Source organism: Myotis daubentonii, chromosome 5, assembly GCF_963259705.1.
Source record: "Myotis daubentonii chromosome 5, mMyoDau2.1, whole genome shotgun sequence".
Lineage (NCBI taxonomy): Eukaryota > Metazoa > Chordata > Mammalia > Chiroptera > Vespertilionidae > Myotis > Myotis daubentonii.
In genome coordinates this window covers 22,789,920-22,807,082 of record NC_081844.1, presented here as the reverse complement: position 1 = coordinate 22,807,082, position 17,163 = coordinate 22,789,920, and the positions used below count along the sequence as shown (strand labels likewise).

General features: G+C 58.4%; 4 protein-coding genes across 5 annotated transcripts; 1 reads left to right on the top strand and 3 right to left on the bottom strand.

Annotated features, from left to right (window-relative positions):
* Positions 1–18: 18 nt before the first annotated feature.
* RNASEH2A (ribonuclease H2 subunit A) lies at positions 19–5,438 on the bottom strand. The gene is made up of 9 exons (XM_059696532.1): positions 5,293–5,438; positions 4,389–4,905; positions 4,118–4,189; positions 3,864–3,990; positions 3,674–3,761; positions 1,655–1,792; positions 1,462–1,549; positions 327–450; positions 19–208 (listed from the first exon to the last, which is right to left on the bottom strand). The coding sequence occupies exons 2-9, from the start codon at positions 4,513–4,515 to the stop codon at positions 73–75; spliced, it is 900 nt and encodes a 299-aa protein (XP_059552515.1). The 5' UTR covers positions 4,516–4,905; positions 5,293–5,438; the 3' UTR covers positions 19–72.
* A 124-nt stretch (positions 5,439–5,562) lies between these two features.
* THSD8 (thrombospondin type 1 domain containing 8) lies at positions 5,563–8,373 on the bottom strand. Its single transcript, XM_059696526.1, has 2 exons — positions 8,115–8,373; positions 5,563–5,790 (listed from the first exon to the last, which is right to left on the bottom strand). The coding sequence occupies exons 1-2, from the start codon at positions 8,263–8,265 to the stop codon at positions 5,591–5,593; spliced, it is 351 nt and encodes a 116-aa protein (XP_059552509.1). The 5' UTR covers positions 8,266–8,373; the 3' UTR covers positions 5,563–5,590.
* Positions 8,374–8,447: 74 nt separating this feature from the next.
* PRDX2 (peroxiredoxin 2) lies at positions 8,448–11,230 on the top strand. Of its 2 annotated transcripts, none has more exons than XM_059696524.1 (6): positions 8,448–8,577; positions 9,033–9,144; positions 9,237–9,390; positions 9,992–10,114; positions 10,262–10,392; positions 10,924–11,230. In XM_059696524.1, exons 2-6 carry the CDS (start codon positions 9,042–9,044, stop codon positions 11,007–11,009), a joined length of 597 nt encoding a protein of 198 aa, XP_059552507.1. In that variant the 5' UTR covers positions 8,448–8,577; positions 9,033–9,041; the 3' UTR covers positions 11,010–11,230. The 2 variants fall into 2 exon arrangements, with proteins under 2 accessions (XP_059552507.1, XP_059552508.1); XM_059696525.1 differs by having other exon boundaries at positions 8,480–8,577; positions 9,040–9,144.
* Positions 11,231–14,018: 2,788 nt separating this feature from the next.
* Positions 14,019–15,799, bottom strand: JUNB (JunB proto-oncogene, AP-1 transcription factor subunit). The gene has a single exon (XM_059696515.1). The coding sequence runs from the start codon at positions 15,488–15,490 to the stop codon at positions 14,447–14,449; it is 1,044 nt and encodes a 347-aa protein (XP_059552498.1). The 5' UTR covers positions 15,491–15,799; the 3' UTR covers positions 14,019–14,446.
* Positions 15,800–17,163: the final 1,364 nt, after the last annotated feature.

Genomic DNA, 17,163 nt, shown 5'->3' with positions numbered 1-17,163 from the left:
ACAACCCCCATGCCTGGCTTTCCTTAAGCAATTTTAATCACAAACTGAAGGTAAAGGGGTACAGGCTGGCTCTTAGAGAGTGGTCGCTGACTCTAGGCCGCGTTCCTGGAAGTACCGGTGGGGGAGATGGGGGCGGTTTCCTGGCTTTTCGTTGAAATAGGATGTAATCCTCCCTTGTCCTTCCTGATCCCCTGTTGGCAAGTCCTCCCTGTAGGCGAGAGGTGGTGACACTGACCACCTGCTTTTGGGGGTTGGGGGGTGCACCCTCCCAGGCTGGGATGAGCCCTAGCCTCCCTCCCTCCTCACAGCACCTCTGGGACACCCACCACGTAACACCTTCCGCCTCCTTCTCCAGGATGCTCTGGGCCGTGCGCCAACTGAACCGGACAAACTGGGGAAAGCCAAACACGGGCTCCACGTTCTTCCTCAACCATGCTTTCGTCTTGGGATCTAGGGAAGGGGTGGAGTGGCAACGGTGACAGCCCCTGAGCCCTGTCATAAAGCCCCAGCTCCCTAGACTCCATCTGAGGCCCCATGATCTCATCTCAGGCCTCCTCTTGAGTATCTAAGGCACCTTGCACTACCTGAGACATCTTCCTGCCTCAAGGACCTTTGCACAGGCAGGTCTTCTTGGACTCTCTACCTGGCCAACAGTTGCTCAGGTACAATTTAAGAAGACTGCCCTGCCTCTGAGACCTCTCCTTTACCCCATAGGACAACAGTCATTAAACCAGCATTTGTGGGTCATCAGGTTAATGTTTGTCTCCCCCCACGTAACCATGAGCTCAGTGGGGACAGGGAAATCCTTGTTTGTCTTGCTCACAGCTATATCCCCAAGGCTGGACCCTACACAGCATGCATCAGGTGCTCAGTAAGCACCAAATGCTGGCCAAACTGTGTCTGGCCTGGACCTGGTTTCTTCACTTTGGCCTCACCTAAGTTCCAATCACAGACTGTGTCGCCCCACCCACCTGCCAGTCTCTTCCTGGGCCTCAGAAGGGTCAAGGGGTTCCTTGAACCCAACCACCTTGAATCTTCAACTCTGCCCTTCTATGTGTGTGTGTTGGGGGAGCACAATCACTTCCAAGTCAAACAAGGAAACTGAGTCTCAGGCTGGGAGAAAACTATGGATTTAAGCTGGGGCCATGGGACAAAAGCCAGGGCCCCTCATCCTGCCCCCTTCCCCTTAACAAACAGACACCCACCCACCATGGGCCTCAGTCTCTCACTGGGGCTCCAGAGAGCAGAGAGAGGAAGGGAGCAGGGAGGAAGGAGCCTGCCAGCTGGAAACCAGCTTTGCCACATGATGGCTGTGAGCAAGTGGCCCCCAGTCTGGGCCTCAGCCTCTCCCACTGCGGAGCAGGGTAAGCAGAACCACTCTCAGGACTGCCTTGTCAGAGTTACCACCAGCATCACTATCTCAGGACAGCCCCAAAGCAGCCCCTACCACCATCCGCTCACCATTGGGGTAGCCTGAGCCATAATCAGTGTCCAGGTCCTGTAGTTTTTCCACAAACTGCCAGTTCTTCACGGCCTGGTCTCGGGCCACCTGTGGGCAAAACAGGCACTTGAGATGTCCCTCCCTCAGGGCATCCACACCTGCCTCTTGCCTAAAGAGATGCTGGGAGCCGGTCATGGACAGCGAGGGGCTAACCTTGGCACAGATGCTGGCAGCGCTGACCACGGGATAGAGAGCATCTGCCTTGGCCTTGACTGTCACCTCAATGCCGGGAAAGCGCTGCTGCAGCCGCTCTTGGTATGTCTCTGGCATTCCCACAGTGTCCACAAATACCTGCAGTGGTGGCAGAAATGTATTCATTCAACAAACACCGAGACAACTGTGCAAATGAGCCAGCCTCATAGCCTTTGCACTTGCTGTTCCCACTGTCTGGAATAGTCTTCTCTTGGCTTGTCCCAGGCTGCATTTTTCTCAGGGGTCTCAGCTCAAGCATCACCTCCCAAGGAGTCTTTTTTTTTTTTTTTGCAGTTCTACAAATTAAACTTTATTTATTTTTATATCTTTATTGTTGAACCAAAGAGTCTTTTTCTGATCAAGCTGTAATCAGTCTACATTTACTGAGCACCTACTGCATACCATAGGCTGCACTTAATAGTGGGAAAAAGGCAATGAACACACCAGACAAAAATCCATGTTCTCATGGAGGGGACACCCTGGTGAGGGCCACAGACAAGAAACAGGGTAACCCCTAGCTGGTTTGGCTCAGTGGACAGAGAGTCGGCCTGTGGACTGAAGGGTCCCAGGTTTGATTCTGGTCAAGGGCACATGCCCAGGTTGTGGGCTTGATCGCTAGTACAGCGTGTGCAGGAGGCAGCCAACCAATGATTCTCATTATTGATGTTTCTATTTCTCTCTCCCTCTCCCTTCCTCTCTGAAATCAATAAAAATATATTTTAAAAAAATAAATTGATACAATCTTTTTAAAAAAGAAACGGTAAATAATAAAGGGGAGAATTGGAAGAGGCTGTCATTTTTTTTTACAATTTTTATTGATTTTATAGAGAGAGGAAGGGAGACGGATAGAGAGGTAGAAACATCGATGAGAGGGAAACATTGATCGGCTGCCTCCTGCATGCTCCCTACTAGGGATTGAGCCCACAGCCCGAGGATGTGCCCTGACTGGGAATCAAACCGGTAACCTCTTGGTTCATGGGTTGACACTTAACCACTGAGCCATACCAGCTGGGTGAAGAGGCTGTCATTTTAAATGGAGGTGGGCAATTCAGGGAAGGTCACGCTGAGGTGATGACATTTGAATAAAGGCCTGGAAGAGATGAAGGAATGAATGAGCCTTGTGGGTGGAGATCTGGGAAATTGTTCTAGGCAGAGGAAACAGCCAGTGCAAAGGCCCTGAGGTGGGGAGGCCCCATGGCCGGAGCCGAGAGGTAAGAGGGAAAGTGATCTCCGTAGCAGTTTTTGTCCTCAGAAATCACCTTTATTATTTGTTTACTAGCTGAACATCCATCCCCCTGACTTGGGCATGAACCCAAGGGCAGGGCCCTTGTCTGTCTGCTCCAGTACGGCATCATCAGCTCCACATTCCATTTCTGGATCTCAGCCACCTCGTCAGCAAGGCCTCCCTGGTTCCATTCCCTCCCTCAAGTGTATTTGCCCATGTCATTCTCTCAAAACAGCTGGTTCTTTGCCTCAGAGCACTCGATACCATGCCAACTTATATTTCTCTCTGGTAATTTAATCTCATTTGCCTCCCCTTGGCTGTGAATGTTCCTGATTTAATTTCCACTGTGCTCAGAAAATTAAATGTTGAGATTTACATTAAAAAAAAAAAATGACTGTCAGCTGCTGCTGTTCGGGAGCAGACTGTAGGAGAGGAGGCTGGAAGTGGGGGAACCAGGGAAGAGAATGGGGCAGGCATCCAGGACTGGAGAGTGCCCTGGGCTAGGACTAGTGGACAGATGTGGGATTTGTTCTGGACACTGAGCTTTTAGGGTAGAGATAGAGGGGGGTGGGGCTGGGGCCCCATCATGGTCCTTAATGGGTCACATATTTAGGGTAGGAAAAGCAGTAGGAAGTCAACAGCAGCAATGCATATTTTTGAGGTATGACATATGTCTGATGCTGAACTGCCCACTGCACTCATACTCCCATTTTCTCCTGAGGTGATCAAATGGAGCAACCCAACAGTTAGCTCACCTGAGCAACGTTGACGCCCTGGTCCAATGCATACTGCACCAGCCCAGCGGCTGTGTCATGGGACAGAGAGTTCAGATTATACTTGACCCTGCAGTGGGGAACAGAGCCCAGTCAAACCCATTCTAGCCACCAGTCCCTTCCAGTCCAAGTTGGCTGCCCCCTACCCAGGTCCCTCCTGGGGACCCCTCACCGCCCAAGCATGCTGGTAGAGATGAGGTTTGGAGACAGCACGTCCAGTGCCCAGCCCACAAAGTCCCCATCCTCCTCCATTTTCGCAAATAGTCTGTCCCGCTCGCTCTCCGACAGGGTCTTTGAGTCTGGGAAAAGGGTTGGGAGAGAAGGGGAGCAGCTGGTTCTCCCAATTCCGGCTCTTTCCCTCCAGTTTACATCCGCCCCTGCACATGCCCAGGAACCCCCTTCCCCAGACATACACCAAGGGCTCACCTGCCACTTTCAAGGCCTCCAGATCTGCTAGGCGCGACACGGGACAATAACAAATGGCGTAAACCATGGGGCCTGGAAAAATGGGGTCCAACCAGTGAGCCCATGAAAGCCGCCATCCTTGTTCCATTATCACCACTTTTTCCGGTGCCATCACCAACGCCATGGCTATCACCTCACACACAACGAAACCGGTGCAATCCCGGCTCCCATTCCAGTGCAATGTGCACCCCCCTGATCACGTCCCTCCTCCACCCCAGCCCGGGGGACACACCCAGCACCGGGCCCCGGCCTGCTTCATCGACGCCCAGGACGCACGGCTCCTTGCGGCACACTGCGGGCACCGGCGAGTTCAGGCGACAGCGGCCCGTATTGTCTCTCTCCAGCTCTCTGAGATCCATGCCGCCGCGGCTGCCACTACCAGCCGCAGGAACCCGGTCTGCAGGAACCCGGTCTGCAGGAACCGGGTCTGCAGGCGCAGGTCTCGGCGCGCGTTTTCCGCAGGTTCCTCAGTGGCTGGACCTGACCAATCAGCGCGCCGGACACGCCCCCAACCCTCCCGCCGCCGTGACGTTGGCGCAGCCGACCCCGACGCCGCTGCCGTAGGCCGCGCTGGGAATTGTAGTTCCCGAGGCCCAGTCCAGCGCTCTGCCTTTCAGAAACCCGGTAGGAGGGGTCGCTTTCCAAGCCGCGCTCAGAGGTATCCCGAACCTCGCCCGCCGGGGCTGGTGGGAGAAGCGGGAATTAAACGGGAAACTGAGCGGAACTGGAAGGGAACGGCCCAGTCAGGCCTGTAAGATGAAATAGCATTACACTCCCAGAACTCCCGTCCCCCCACCTGGACTCAGGCCATTTGCCACCGCGATCCCTGTCCCTCCACAAAGTCTAGGCGCCCTGGAGTAGGTGTCCCCACCCCATTGGGCTCAGGCCTTGGACTGCCTCTCTCATCTACCTGCCTCTCGGCACCTCTTCAGGATCTCCGCCCGCCCCCCACTAGCCTCTGTCTCATTCGGAAGAAGCCTCCCCTTCCTCCGAACCGAGGTCTGAGACCCCAAGACCTCAGAGACTCTTGTATATCAGGAGTCAGTTGTCCCCCACCCCGCCCTTCTCCTCTCCCCCATCTTATTTTCTGGTCTCAGCAGGGCTCATTCCTCTGCCTGGGGGTCCCCAGCTCTCACCAGGCTCATGGCCCTTCCTCGGGGTCACAGCTCCTTCGTCTGTTTTCCTCCACTATCTTCCTTTCTGCCCGGATAACGTCTTTTCTGCTCACATCTCCGGACTCAGCTTTCTCCTCCCCCCACCCCCCCACCAGCCTCAAGCCCTAGACCTAGGGCCCCAGGTCTCCCTTCCCGATGCCCACCTCCTCTGCGCCACCCCACCCCCCACCCCCACCCCCGTTCCTCCTTTCTTCCCGCCCACCTGGGGACTTCCCCGCCCACCCGGTCCGCCTCCTCTGGGCCCGCCTCTAACCCGGACTCAGGGCCTCCAGTCGCAGTCCATTGGCTTGCAGGATGAACAATCGCGTAGCCGGCAGGGCAGCACCTGCACCAGGTCCTCGCGGTCCATGAACACCGGATCTGGCGCTGTACCCAGCACCTCGCGGCTGCGCTCCTGCTGGCCCAGGTCGCACAGACAGCGCCACTTTCCCCACGGGCCAAGGATGGAGTCCTCTGCGTCTAGGGATGGAGGGTCAGGTGTATGTGTTTGGGGGAACCTATGTACCCCTAGACCCTCCTCTAGGGAGGGAGGAGGCTAAAAACACTGACAGCAACAGTTCGTTGTTGTTGTTTTTAATGTTGTTAAATTGATTTTAGAGACAGAGGGAGGGAGAGGGATAGAAACATCAATGAGAGAGAAACATTCATCAGCTACCTCCTGCATGCCCCCTACTGGGGATGGAGCCCACAACCTGTCTGTGCCATGAGGAAATCAAACCGATAACATCCCTGGGTTCATGGGCCGCACCGGCGGAGCAATAGCTCATGTTTGCAGTGTTGTGCTTCTGTGCCAGGTGCCTCCCATGGATGATCCCATTAGCCCCAGGTGGGGACACAGACCTAGAAAGAGCAAGCCACCCTTCCCAGCTCACACAGCTGGTGAGTGACCCAGAGAGACTGCACACTGGCACCTCCCACCTGTGCCAGTTAAAACTGTGGCACGACACCCTTTGTGCCCACCCTCAGACGCTGATTCATCTTCAGGGACATGATCATGAGCCTGTCAGGCCGGCACAGTGACACCTGACCAGCAGGTCTGTCAGTTGGTAAATTAAATGACATGATTAGCATAATAACAATACTTAAAGCCCCTGGCACTGGGCTAGCTCGAGGAATAAAAACAATGAGCGTGATCACTTTTCAAACAACTACAACTTACGGAGAGCGCTTACACTCCCCCCTTCACACGGTTCTTTGACTGACTTCTCCCTAGCCTCTATGTGACAGGCCTTAACTCACCAAACCTCCATCACAGAACACTGGCCTCTTTCATTCTTCTTGCAACAGTGATAGACTGTAACCCACCCCACCATTCTTTTGACATTGTTTCTGCAGATGGTGACTGGACGAATATGTAACTTGTAGGTAAACAGCATGTTTGTAAAATAATCCTAGGTACTCTCTCACATTGAATACTCTCCCCCCCCCTTCCCTTCCACTCTCTCTGAAAAGCAATGGAAGAACATATCTTCAGGTGAGGATTAAGAATAACAACAACGAAAAGAATCAGAGGGACTAACCTCAGAAGATACAGACTCTGGCCTACAGTCATCCCAGCTCTAGGAGAATTGTCGACCTTCAGTGGTAAAACCAGGATCATGCTCACCAGACCATCACTTGACCAGTTTTGAGGTTCTTATCAGAATGGACTCTGCTCGTGTTCCAGGAGAGAACTTTTCAGCCCCCGCCCCTTGAGCTCTTTGTCCTGCTTTCCCTCTCCCTCCTTATAAAAACCTCGGCCACCCCTGACCGGTTTGGCTCAGTGGATAGAGTGTCAGCCTGCAGACTGAAGGGTCCCAGGTTCGATTCCGGCCAAGGGCATGTACCTTGGTTGTGGGCACATACCCAGTGGGAGGTGTGCAAGAGGCAGCTGATCGATGTTTCTAACTCTCTATCCCTCTCTCTTCCTCTCTGTAAAAACATCAATAAAATATATTTTAAAAAAAAATAGCCGAAACCGGTTTGGCTCAGTGGATAGAGCGTCGGCCTGTGGACTGAAAGGTCCCAGGTTCGATTCCGGTCAAGGGCATGTACCTGGGTTGCAGGCATATCCCCAGTAGGAGATGTGCAGGAGGCAGCTCATCGATGTTTCTCTCTCATCGATGTTTCTAACTCTCTATCTCTCTCCCTTCCTCTCTGTAAAAAATCAATAAAATATATTAAAAAAAAAAAACTTCTAAAAACCTCGGCTCGCTCTGAGATGTGCAGATAGGCTTTTCAACAAGAGTCCCCTATCTTCTCAGGTGGCCAACACTTGAATAAACCTCTTTCTTTTTTCACCAGCATCTATCTCACAAATTTGACTTTTGTGGCAGCAGGCAGCAGAATCTGGGTTCCGGTTACATTCCTTCAGGCCTTTTGGCCTTGGCACATGCTTTCCCCGCTCCGGGGCAACACTCTTCCCCCTAAATCTTTGCAATTTTTGCTTTTCTTGTCACGTCAGCTACCTTGGTTACCTATCTTCTTCAGCCAGGCCTGCTCAGGCTTCAGAAACTGACCTGCTACCTTCTTTCTCTGTCTCTGCGCTTCCTACCACGTACCCGTGTGCTTATGGATGTGTCTGCTTGGGTCCAGCTCACGCCCCCGCTCCACGTGTAAGCGGCTGAAAGGCAGTCTCTATTTCAGTTTACAGATGAGAAAACTGAGCCCCGGAGAAAAGTGACCAGCCCAAGAGACGCCGCCAAGTGCGAGGCTGGGCGGAGATCTGAAGTCCACCGAGGAGGGTCCGTTTGCAGCCAGCTGGCAGAGTGCGGCGATGGGGCACCTTTCCCGCCCGCAGTTACCTTTCCCCAGAAGCTGCAGCCGCAGCTGCTCCCAAGTGTCGCCTTTGCCCCGCTCGCCGAAGTAATGGTAGTCTGGGGAGACCTGCGCCGGGGTCGCCAGCAGCAGGAGCAGCAGAGGCGACAGCAGTAGCGCCGTTGAGCTCCGGGCCATGCGGGACTCCAACCGCTCCCGGCGCGCTCCGGGGGGCCGAGCCCCGCGCGGGATCTGCGGGGCCCTCACTGCCCTCACGGGTGGGCACAGTGGGCGCGGCCCGCGGCTGCGCGGCTCCCCCAGACCCGGCCGCTGGTCCCCCTCCCCTACGGCGGCGGTGGACCCGACCGCTCCTCCCGTCACCACGCCCCTCCCTGAGCGTCACGGTTCGGGCCGCGCATATAAGGCTCCGCGGCCCCGCGCTCACTTGGCGCTGAGAACTTGAGTCCACGCGGGTCTGCTGGTGTGCGCGTCCCATCCTCCCCCACGCAGGTAGGGACGCCTGGAGCGCACCGGGCTGGCGGGAGCCCCCTGGGAGCCTCTCCGGCCCTCTCCAAGCCTCGGCCTGGCCGCCTTTGTTTCCCGCCCGCCTTGGTGGCCGCCTTTGTCCTTGGGGTGGGCTGGGGAATCGAGGCCGGAGCTCGGCGTGCTCCCCGCCCCCTGCTCCCGGGGTTCCTCCCGGGGGCGAGCCCGCGCCACCGCATTGAGGTCACTTTGCTCATGGGAGGCCGGGCGGCAGCGGCTGGGCCGCTCTTGTTGGCCGGGAGGAAGGGGTCCCCCGTGGTCCAGAAGCCGCGGACAGCCGGTACCGAGGAGGGTTCCGGACAGGGCCCCTGCCTTCGCCCTCTGACTCGGCCCCCGGGCCCAGCACGCAGCGTGACCTTGGGAAGGAGGACAAGGGTCTTCCCGGGCGCACTGACCAGGCAGGAGGGGGCGGGGGGTCTCAGCTTTCAGTCATGGCCTCCGGCAACGCGCGCATTGGCAAGCCCGCCCCGGACTTCCAGGCCACCGCCGTGGTGGACGGCGCCTTCCAGGAGGTGAAACTCTCCGACTACAGAGGTGAGGCCGGCCTGGAGGAGGCCCAGGTGGGGGCGGGGCGCGCGCGTCGGCGGCGCTGGGCCCTCACTCTCCATTCCCTCCCCCTCCTCCAGGGAAGTACGTGGTCCTCTTCTTCTACCCGCTGGACTTCACCTTCGTGTGCCCCACCGAGATCATCGCCTTCAGCGAGCACGCCGCGGACTTCCGCAAGCTGGGCTGCGAGGTGCTGGGGGTCTCCGTGGACTCGCAGTTCACCCACCTGGCTTGGTAGGAGTGGGGGCCCGCAGGGAGGGAGGGGTGCAGCCAGACCTCTACCTCTACCGGGTCCCAGCTGTGTGTTCTAGTGTGGCCTTGCTCAACCTCTGCACCTCCCTTCCCACATCTTGAAAATATTGGAAATAATGACGCCCAAGTCCTTAACTGATGATGACAGCAGTAATTAGCTTTTGGAATCTAGTTGCTTGGTGTGAAGTTGCAAAGGCTTTCTCTCACTTAGGGCTAAGCAGCCTCCCTCCAGCAACTATTTCAAGAAGGTGGCAACTCCAGTTCAAGGGCGTGGAGGGCTGGGCCCCAGAGCCCAGCTGGAGAGGAGGATGGGCGCTTTGCCCCAGGAGGCTGGTGACCACCGGCACATGTGAAGCCACTTGGTTGGAATGAGAGTGTTAGCTTAGTCTTCCCAGCTGTGGGAAACAGCCCCTGCACCCGCATCAGGGTGGAGTGGGTGGGCCCTCCAGGGCCTTGCTCCAAAGCCCCTTATCTCTCTCCTCCAGCACCCCGTCTCCAGCCCTTATCACACCCAGGTCCACAGGGTGAGTGCCCTGCTGTGGCAGGCATCCTGAGGTCCCAGCCCTGTCTCCCCTACTCCCAGGATTAACACCCCCCGGAAGGAGGGCGGCTTGGGCCCCTTGAACATCCCCCTGCTGGCTGATGTAACCAGAAGTTTGTCCCATGATTACGGCGTGCTGAAGGAAGAGGATGGCATCGCCTACCGGTAATGGGGTTCTCAGGGTGAGGGGACCACTCTTGGGCAATGCCCTCCCTGCCATTAGCCCTGTGGCTGGAAGGGAGATGGTGCTCCCTCCCCCGGCCCGGCCAGTGGGAGCTACCAGCTTTTCACTGTGAACCCTCATATCTTCAGGGGCCTCTTTATCATCGATGGCAAGGGTGTCCTTCGCCAGATCACTGTCAACGATTTGCCTGTGGGACGCTCTGTGGATGAGGCTCTGCGGCTGGTCCAGGCCTTCCAGTACACAGATGAGCACGGGGAAGGTGAGTGCACACACATGCCCCTCTCTGTCACTCATGTAGACATTCACTGCCTGCTTTATCACCTATGTAACATGGATGTGAAGGCCCCATAGAAGGTTCGGCTCAGGGCCTCATCGGCAGGAAGTTTCTAGTCTGATTGGGGAGATACCCCAATACGAGGGTGGGCAGCTGGGAGGTAATATAGAGAAGGTATTTGAGAAGATGTGTGCCACAGCAGGCTTGAATAAAATTCGTTGGATCAGACTACCTTTGTGGGTGGAGGACACAGCTTGACCATAGCCTCTCAAAGTCTACTAGGGGTGGAGCTGAGGGAAAAAGATGGGGCTAGAGGGGCCATAAAGAAATAAAAATATCAGCTACAAGCCCTGCACTTGGACTTGGGGGCTTCTGTCAACATGTGGTCTTGGGCCTGGACCACTTGGCTCTGGGCTTTTTCTTCTGCAACTCGGGATCTCACCTTGCCTCTCGCTGCTGCCCTACCTTGACTGTGGGGCTGTAGCCTCACATGTGCATCCTTGTGTCTTCCCACAGTCTGTCCCGCCAACTGGAAGCCAGGTAGTGACACGATCAAGCCCAACGTGGATGATAGCAAGGAATACTTCTCCAAACACAGTTAGGCTGGCCGACAGATGCCAAGCTTCGGCTCTTGGCCCCCACCTGTGTGCCTGTGCTGGCCCAGGAAAGGCCAGGCCTGCCCCTTCAAATTCCTCAGTCCTGACCCTGAAGGGCTAGGCCAAGGCCTTCTTATATTCCTAGCTGAGTGGTGAATGGTGACCCCTTGCTGGAACTCCCCAACCGGGCACAGGCCTAGAGGTGACCAATAAAGTATTAGGGACAGTGTGAGTCTGTGTTGATGTGGTCTGTTCTGCTGTCTTGTCAGTCCATGTTCCCCACCCACTTCCCCTAAGCTCTGGCCTGAGAAACTGACACTGTAGTTACTTATCTGCACCACAGGGTGGCAGTGTTACCTCATGTACACTGTTCTCTCTCACCTTTGGCCTAAGGGCAGTTGGGGGGGATGCTGTTTGCCCCTTGCCAAGAGCCAGTCCCTGAACATGGCCTTGCAGGGCAGTCCTCACATCTTGCCATCAGCCAGGCTGGTTCAAATGTTATTTTAAGAGATGTGATCTTTCCTGTTTTCTTCATCAGGAAAATGGAAATAAAGACAACCAAGCCAGATCACCATGCATGTTAAAAGAGAAAAGTATGGCCCTAGCCGATTTGGCTCAGTGGCTAGAGCCTCAGCCTGCAGGCCAGAGTCCCGGGTTCAATTCCGATCAAGGGCACATGCCTTGGTTGCAGGCTCCTCCCTGGTCAGGGCTCATGCAGGAGGCAACCAAATGATGTGTTTCTATCTTTCCCTCTTTTCCACTCTCCCTAAAAATCAATGGAAAAATATCCTCGAATGAGGATTAACAAAAATAAAAATAAGAGATAAAGTATATAAAGCTCAGGGCCCAGTGAATGGTTACTAGGGAGGGTTCCTGGGCCTGGAAGAAGAGACCAGTTTTATGGGAAAGAGGATGGGGACCCAGTCCTGAGAATAGAGCCAAGAGTGGGAGCTCCAGGCCCTGGCCAGGTAGCTCAGTCGGTTAGATCAGTGGTCGGCAAACTGTGGCTCGCGAGCCACATGCGGCTCTTTGGCCCCTTGAGTGTGGCTCTTCCACAAAATACTGACTTCTGCGCATGGGCCACAAAGTTTCAATTGCACTGTATGTGCGCCCCCGCACGTGGTATTTTGTGGAAGAGCCACACTCAAGGGGCTAAAGAGCCGCATGTGGCTCGCGAGCCGCCGTTTGCCAACCACTGGGTTAGATCAAATACACCAAAGTTGGGGATTTGATCCCTAGTCAGAAGCAACCACTGAATACATAAGTGGAACAGCAAATTGGTGTTTCCCTTCCTCTCTAACAGCTACGTTTTTTTTTAAGTGGGAACTTGAGCTACGTGCTTGGTGACCAAGCACTGCCCCCCCCCCCCCGCCCCCTCTGAAGTTTGAAAGAACTGCCTGTCAGCCTCTAGGGTGGAAGGGTGAGGGTTAGGCTGGGAGGCAGGAGGCAGTGTCAGGAGCAAGGCAATTTTCCCAGGAGTGCAGTTTGATTCTGTATGTGTCCAGGCAAGTGCCTTTGCCACCCTGAGCCCATATTTACTTCCACAGAACAGGACCGACAAGCTCATTTAATCCAGACCCATTATTAATATTGCTGCCCAGCCCAATACCCACCGAAGTCACTAATCTCAGCCTTGGAATTTTATCGGCACTTCTCCCCAAGGCCCTGTGTGGTCTTCCCTGACCTCAGCTCCACCCTCCTGGTTTATTCTATTCCAGGCACACTGGCTTCTTATTGTTCCTTAACAGGCTGAGCTTGTTCTGGCCACAGGAACTGCACGTGCTCCCTCTGCCCAGAATGCTGTTACCCAGGTTCTTCCGGGGCCGGGCTTCAAATCTGGTCTCATTAAAGGTCTATGTCCCCCATCTGTTCTCCAAAGCAGCTCCTCTGCCCTGCCCCGCTTTCACCTGTGTCTTCTTTTCCTAGCACTTGCCACCATCTCGGGGTCATTCTTTCCGTGTTTATTGTCTATCTGCCTGCTGTGGTCTAGGCTGTGTCTCCAGGGCTGGGCTGTTCAGGACTTTAGAAATGAATGAAGTGTCTGTTCTGTCCATCCAGCCCCTGTGGGCTGGTGTCTCTGCTGTTCTGAGTGCTGCCAGCTCCGAGGCTGCGTCCACTAGCTGCCCACAGACCAGTCACAGCTGCGGGGAAAGGCGCCCCGCGCCAGAGCGACGGAGGCGCGCGGCGGCCTGGCCAGCCACCCCGGCAGGACCAGACTTGGCAGTCGCCCCGATGCTGGCCTGGCACCGGGAGGGGAAACTGGCAGGCGGGCGCCGCCCTTCCTGGCGGAGGTGAGGGGGACCGCGGCGGCAAACGCGCGGGCAGCAGCAAACCCCCACCCGGGTCAGGTCAGACAGCGTGGGCGCGGCGGGGCCCGGGCGCCAGCCGGAGGCGGGAGGCTCTGGGGCGGCTCCCTGGACCCGGGAGCGCGGCCCACCCACCACGGACGCCCTGGACCCAGGCCTGGGGCTTTCCGGGCCCAGGCAGCCGCCCGCCTGGGAAAATCCCGGCCTCCTTCCGGGCGCCGCGGCCCTTGCCGGGCAGAGCGGGGGAGGGGATTCCCGGAATCTGCCCGGAGACCGCGGTCGCGTCACTGGACAGAATCCGGCCATATATGGGCAGCGCTTCCGTGGCGTCAACAGGGAAAGCCCCGGCGCGCGCGACTGGGTGGGGCCGCGCCTGCGCACTGCGCGCCTCGCCGCAGGCATCCTGCCCCAGGTGTGCGGAGGCTGGACCGCGTCCTCGCCCTGGACTTTCCGGCCCCGGGACCCGGGACCGCGAGCGGGGCGGACACCCTGGCCGGGCTGGGGTCGCGAGGTGCTTGGGCGGCGCGGGCGAGGGGACAGATACCGAAGCGAACCACAAACAGCGGCCGGGTGGGGGCATCCCCGTCCTCTCCCACCTCCGCCCGCCCGGCTTGGAAAAAAAGACAAACAAATTAATAAAGAACCTTTTTTTTTTACTTAAATAGATTCAATAAAAAGTCAGAACAACAAACACACACACACACAAACACATTTTAAAATAAACTCTTTAGAGACTAAGTGCGTGTTTCTTCTCCACAGTACGGTGCAGAGGGGGAGGGTAGGGGGCAGGGGTCCCCTCCCCAGTGTCCCCGCGGGCTTGAGTACCGGGCGGCGGGGCCAGCTCCGCCGCGATCGCCCCCTCCTCCCCTCCCTGTTAAATACACAAATATATTATATTCAATATGAATCGAGTTCGTTTTCAGCAGAAAAAAAAAATACAAAAAAAAAGTGGAAGGGGGGCTTGTAAACGTTAAGGTGGAAGGGCTGGGCGCAGAGCGGGCGGGCAGGAGTCCAGTGTGGTTTTCGGCGTCCCCATGCCCCGGGGCGGGTGCCCACCGTCTGCACCCTCACCCGGTGGTAGGCGCGCGCCCAGCCGTCCAGGCTGGGGGGTGGGATGTCCGTAGGGGGCAGGGGTGCTCAGAAGGCGTGTCCCTTGACCCCTAGCAGCAGCTGGCAGCCGTTGCTGACATGGGTCATGACCTTCTGTTTGAGCTGGGCCACCTGCTCCCGGAGGACGCCGGCAGTGTTCGAGAGCCCCAGGTTCTCGGCCTTGAGCGTCTTCACCTTGTCCTCCAGGCGCGCGATGCGCTCCAGCTTCCGCTTCCGGCACTTGGTGGCCGCCAGCCGGTTCCGCAGCCGCTTGCGCTCCACTTTGATGCGCTCCTGGTCTTCCATGTTGATGGGAGACACCGGCGGCGTGGCGTCGCGGCTGCGCGCCTCGGGCACGGTCTGCGGTTCTTCCTTGAAGGCGGAGGCGCCGCGGCCCAGGCCCAGCTGCGCCGGGTGGCCGCCGGCGAAGGGCGGCGCGTGGGGGAGGTAGCTGATGGTGGCCGTCGGGTACGAACTGCTGGTCCCAACGGCGGCCCCGGCGCCTCCGGAGGGCGCCGAGGCTGGGGAGTAGCTGCTGAGGTTGGTGTAGACGGGAGGCGGCTCCGGGCCGGCATAGACACCCGCAGGCCCCGCCGGGGCCCCCCCGCTGGCGCCCAGGGACACGTTGGGGGGCGTCACGTGGTTCATCTTGTGCAGGTCGTCCAAGGCTTTGACAAAGCCGTCGGCGAAACCCTCCTGCTCCTCGGTGACGCCGCCCCCCGCGCCCCCCGCGCCTCCGCTGCTGCCGCCCCCGCGAGGGTAAAAGTACTGTCCCGGGGGCGTGGGCGTCGTCGTGATCACGCCGTTGCTGTTGGGGACGATCAGGCGCTCCAGCTCGGAGGAGGCGAGCTTGAGCGACGCGCCGGTGTCCGAGCCCTGGCCGGAGAAGTAGCTGCCACCCCCGCTGCCCTCCGGGCCCGGGCCCCGCGCCCCGGGTGCTTTCAGACCTCGGTAAGGGTCGGTCAGGTTGAGCGCCAGGCTGGGCTTCAGGAGTTTGTAGTCGTGTAGAGAGAGGCCGCCCGGGGCCCGGCCGTATCCCGCCGCTGCGTATGAGTCGTCGTGGTAGAAGGGCTGTTCCATTTTAGTGCACATCCGGGCGGCCCGGGCGGTTTGGGGAGGTCCCTGCGGGGCCGCCCCGGGCCTCGCTGCTGCGAGCGAGCGGTGCGCTGTCCTCGGCGGTGGCTGGAAGCACTGGGCGCCGGGAAGCACGTTCCGGGGCTGGCGCCGATCGGGAGAGGCCCGCCGGCTGCCGTGCGCGGGAGCTCGGTGCGGCTTCGCGAGCCCCTCGGCCCCGCTCGGGTGCGCTCGCCTTCTCTGTGTCGCTTCCCCCGGGTCCCCCCTGTCCGCCGGCTCCGACGCTAGCCTGCCGCGCTCAAGGTCCAGGCCGCTCCGCCCGAGCCACGCGCCTTTATACGGCGATTGTCAGCTGCGGAAGCGCGCGCTGATTGGCCGCCGCGCGAGCCGGGCCCGCACCCCCCTCCGGGAGCGTGGGGAAGGGGAGGAGGCGGCTCGCGTCACTGTCAGGAAGCGCGTGTCCTTGTAAACAGCGGCCACGGGCTGGGTGGTTTGGCGAGGCTGTAGGGGGAGGGGTTCAGGGGGACCCCTGGGAGCCCGAGGAAGGGGTTGCTGGGAGGGTCCGAGGCCCGCGGGGAGGGGCTCCAGGGAGGGCGATGATACCCCTGGAGTACGCGGTGAGGGACACGAGGAACTGATACAGAGCAAGTGTGTGTGTGTTGGGGGGTCCCCCAGTTGTGCACAGAAGGTCTGAGGGGCCGGTAGTATCCGAGAGGGGGTGGAGGGCTGTGAATACTCTGGGAGACCCCATAGAAGAGAGAAGGAAGGGTTAAGCAGGGAAAATGGGAGAGGGGTAAGGAGAGGAGACGCCTGGCTCAGGAATGAAGGGGGGTCCTGAGACAGAGGGACTGAGGGACTGGCATTTTCATGGGAGGCGCTGGACCCAGGAAAAGGGATGAGTGTGGGGAGGGGGAGATGGAGTCCATGGGAAGGGCTGAGGCCTCCCGTAACTGGGAAGGAGGCTCTAGATATGCAGGCAGTGAATGAGGGTCCTGGGGTCCACTGAGGGGACATGTGGGGCACAGGGAGACACGGTCACAGGTCAGGGTCCCTGGGGTCGTTGGCGATGCCCTGATGAAGGAGCATGAGGGTCGGGCCACCCTCAGAGCTGAGATGACGATGACAGAGGTCCCACTGGGTCAGGAGGGAAGGGAGGGCCGTTGAGGACCCAGAGGAGTTGGACCACTGGGTCTTCCCTGATTGACGCCCGTCGTGTGGGTGACCTCCGGGCGCCTGCGTGCTCTGTCCCCACCCGAAGTCCATCCCCGGGAACCTTGGGCTGGACCGACCCCGCGTCAGCTCCTTGTGCCTGGACCCAGCCCGGAGGCCGGGGCGCGGTCGCCCTACCCCACTCCTTCCTTAGAAACAGGCCGGGGAAGAGCTCCGCGGCAGGAAGTGTGGCAACAGCCCTGGGGGAAGGAGCCCGGCCCAGCCTCCGTCACTCGGTTCCTACGGGACCTTGCACCCCGCCCTGGGTCGGGCCCGGCTCTGCGCCTCGGAAGAGGAACCTGGGCGCGGGACCCCGCGGAGGTCGGGGTGCGCCCAACATGCCCAGCCTCAGAGGCCTCCCGTTACCGGCCCCCGCCAGCAATGGTTCAGCCCGCGGTGCCCACGGGCGATCTTGGAGGCAGGCAGTTTGGGAACGATTCCATTAGCCCAGCAGAGGGGAGCGGGTCCTGGTCGCCGTGGCA

Coding starts and splice junctions, on each gene's coding strand:
- RNASEH2A (XM_059696532.1), bottom strand. CDS start 4,515: ATGGATCTCAGAGAGCTGGAGAGAGACAATACGGGCCGCTGTCGCCTG. Junction 4,190..4,388: donor AGGCCGGGGCCCGGTGCTGG/GTGTGTCCCCCG, acceptor CCATTTTTCCAG/GCCCCATGGTTTACGCCATT. Junction 1,793..3,673: donor AGGGCGTCAACGTTGCTCAG/GTGAGCTAACTG, acceptor CCACCACTGCAG/GTATTTGTGGACACTGTGGG.
- THSD8 (XM_059696526.1), bottom strand. CDS start 8,265: ATGGCCCGGAGCTCAACGGCGCTACTGCTGTCGCCTCTGCTGCTCCTG. Junction 5,791..8,114: donor GCTGCAGCTTCTGGGGAAAG/GTAACTGCGGGC, acceptor CTCCATCCCTAG/ACGCAGAGGACTCCATCCTT.
- PRDX2 (XM_059696524.1), top strand. CDS start 9,042: ATGGCCTCCGGCAACGCGCGCATTGGCAAGCCCGCCCCGGACTTCCAG. Junction 9,145..9,236: donor GAAACTCTCCGACTACAGAG/GTGAGGCCGGCC, acceptor CCCCTCCTCCAG/GGAAGTACGTGGTCCTCTTC. Junction 10,393..10,923: donor CACAGATGAGCACGGGGAAG/GTGAGTGCACAC, acceptor GTCTTCCCACAG/TCTGTCCCGCCAACTGGAAG.
- JUNB (XM_059696515.1), bottom strand. CDS start 15,490: ATGTGCACTAAAATGGAACAGCCCTTCTACCACGACGACTCATACGCA.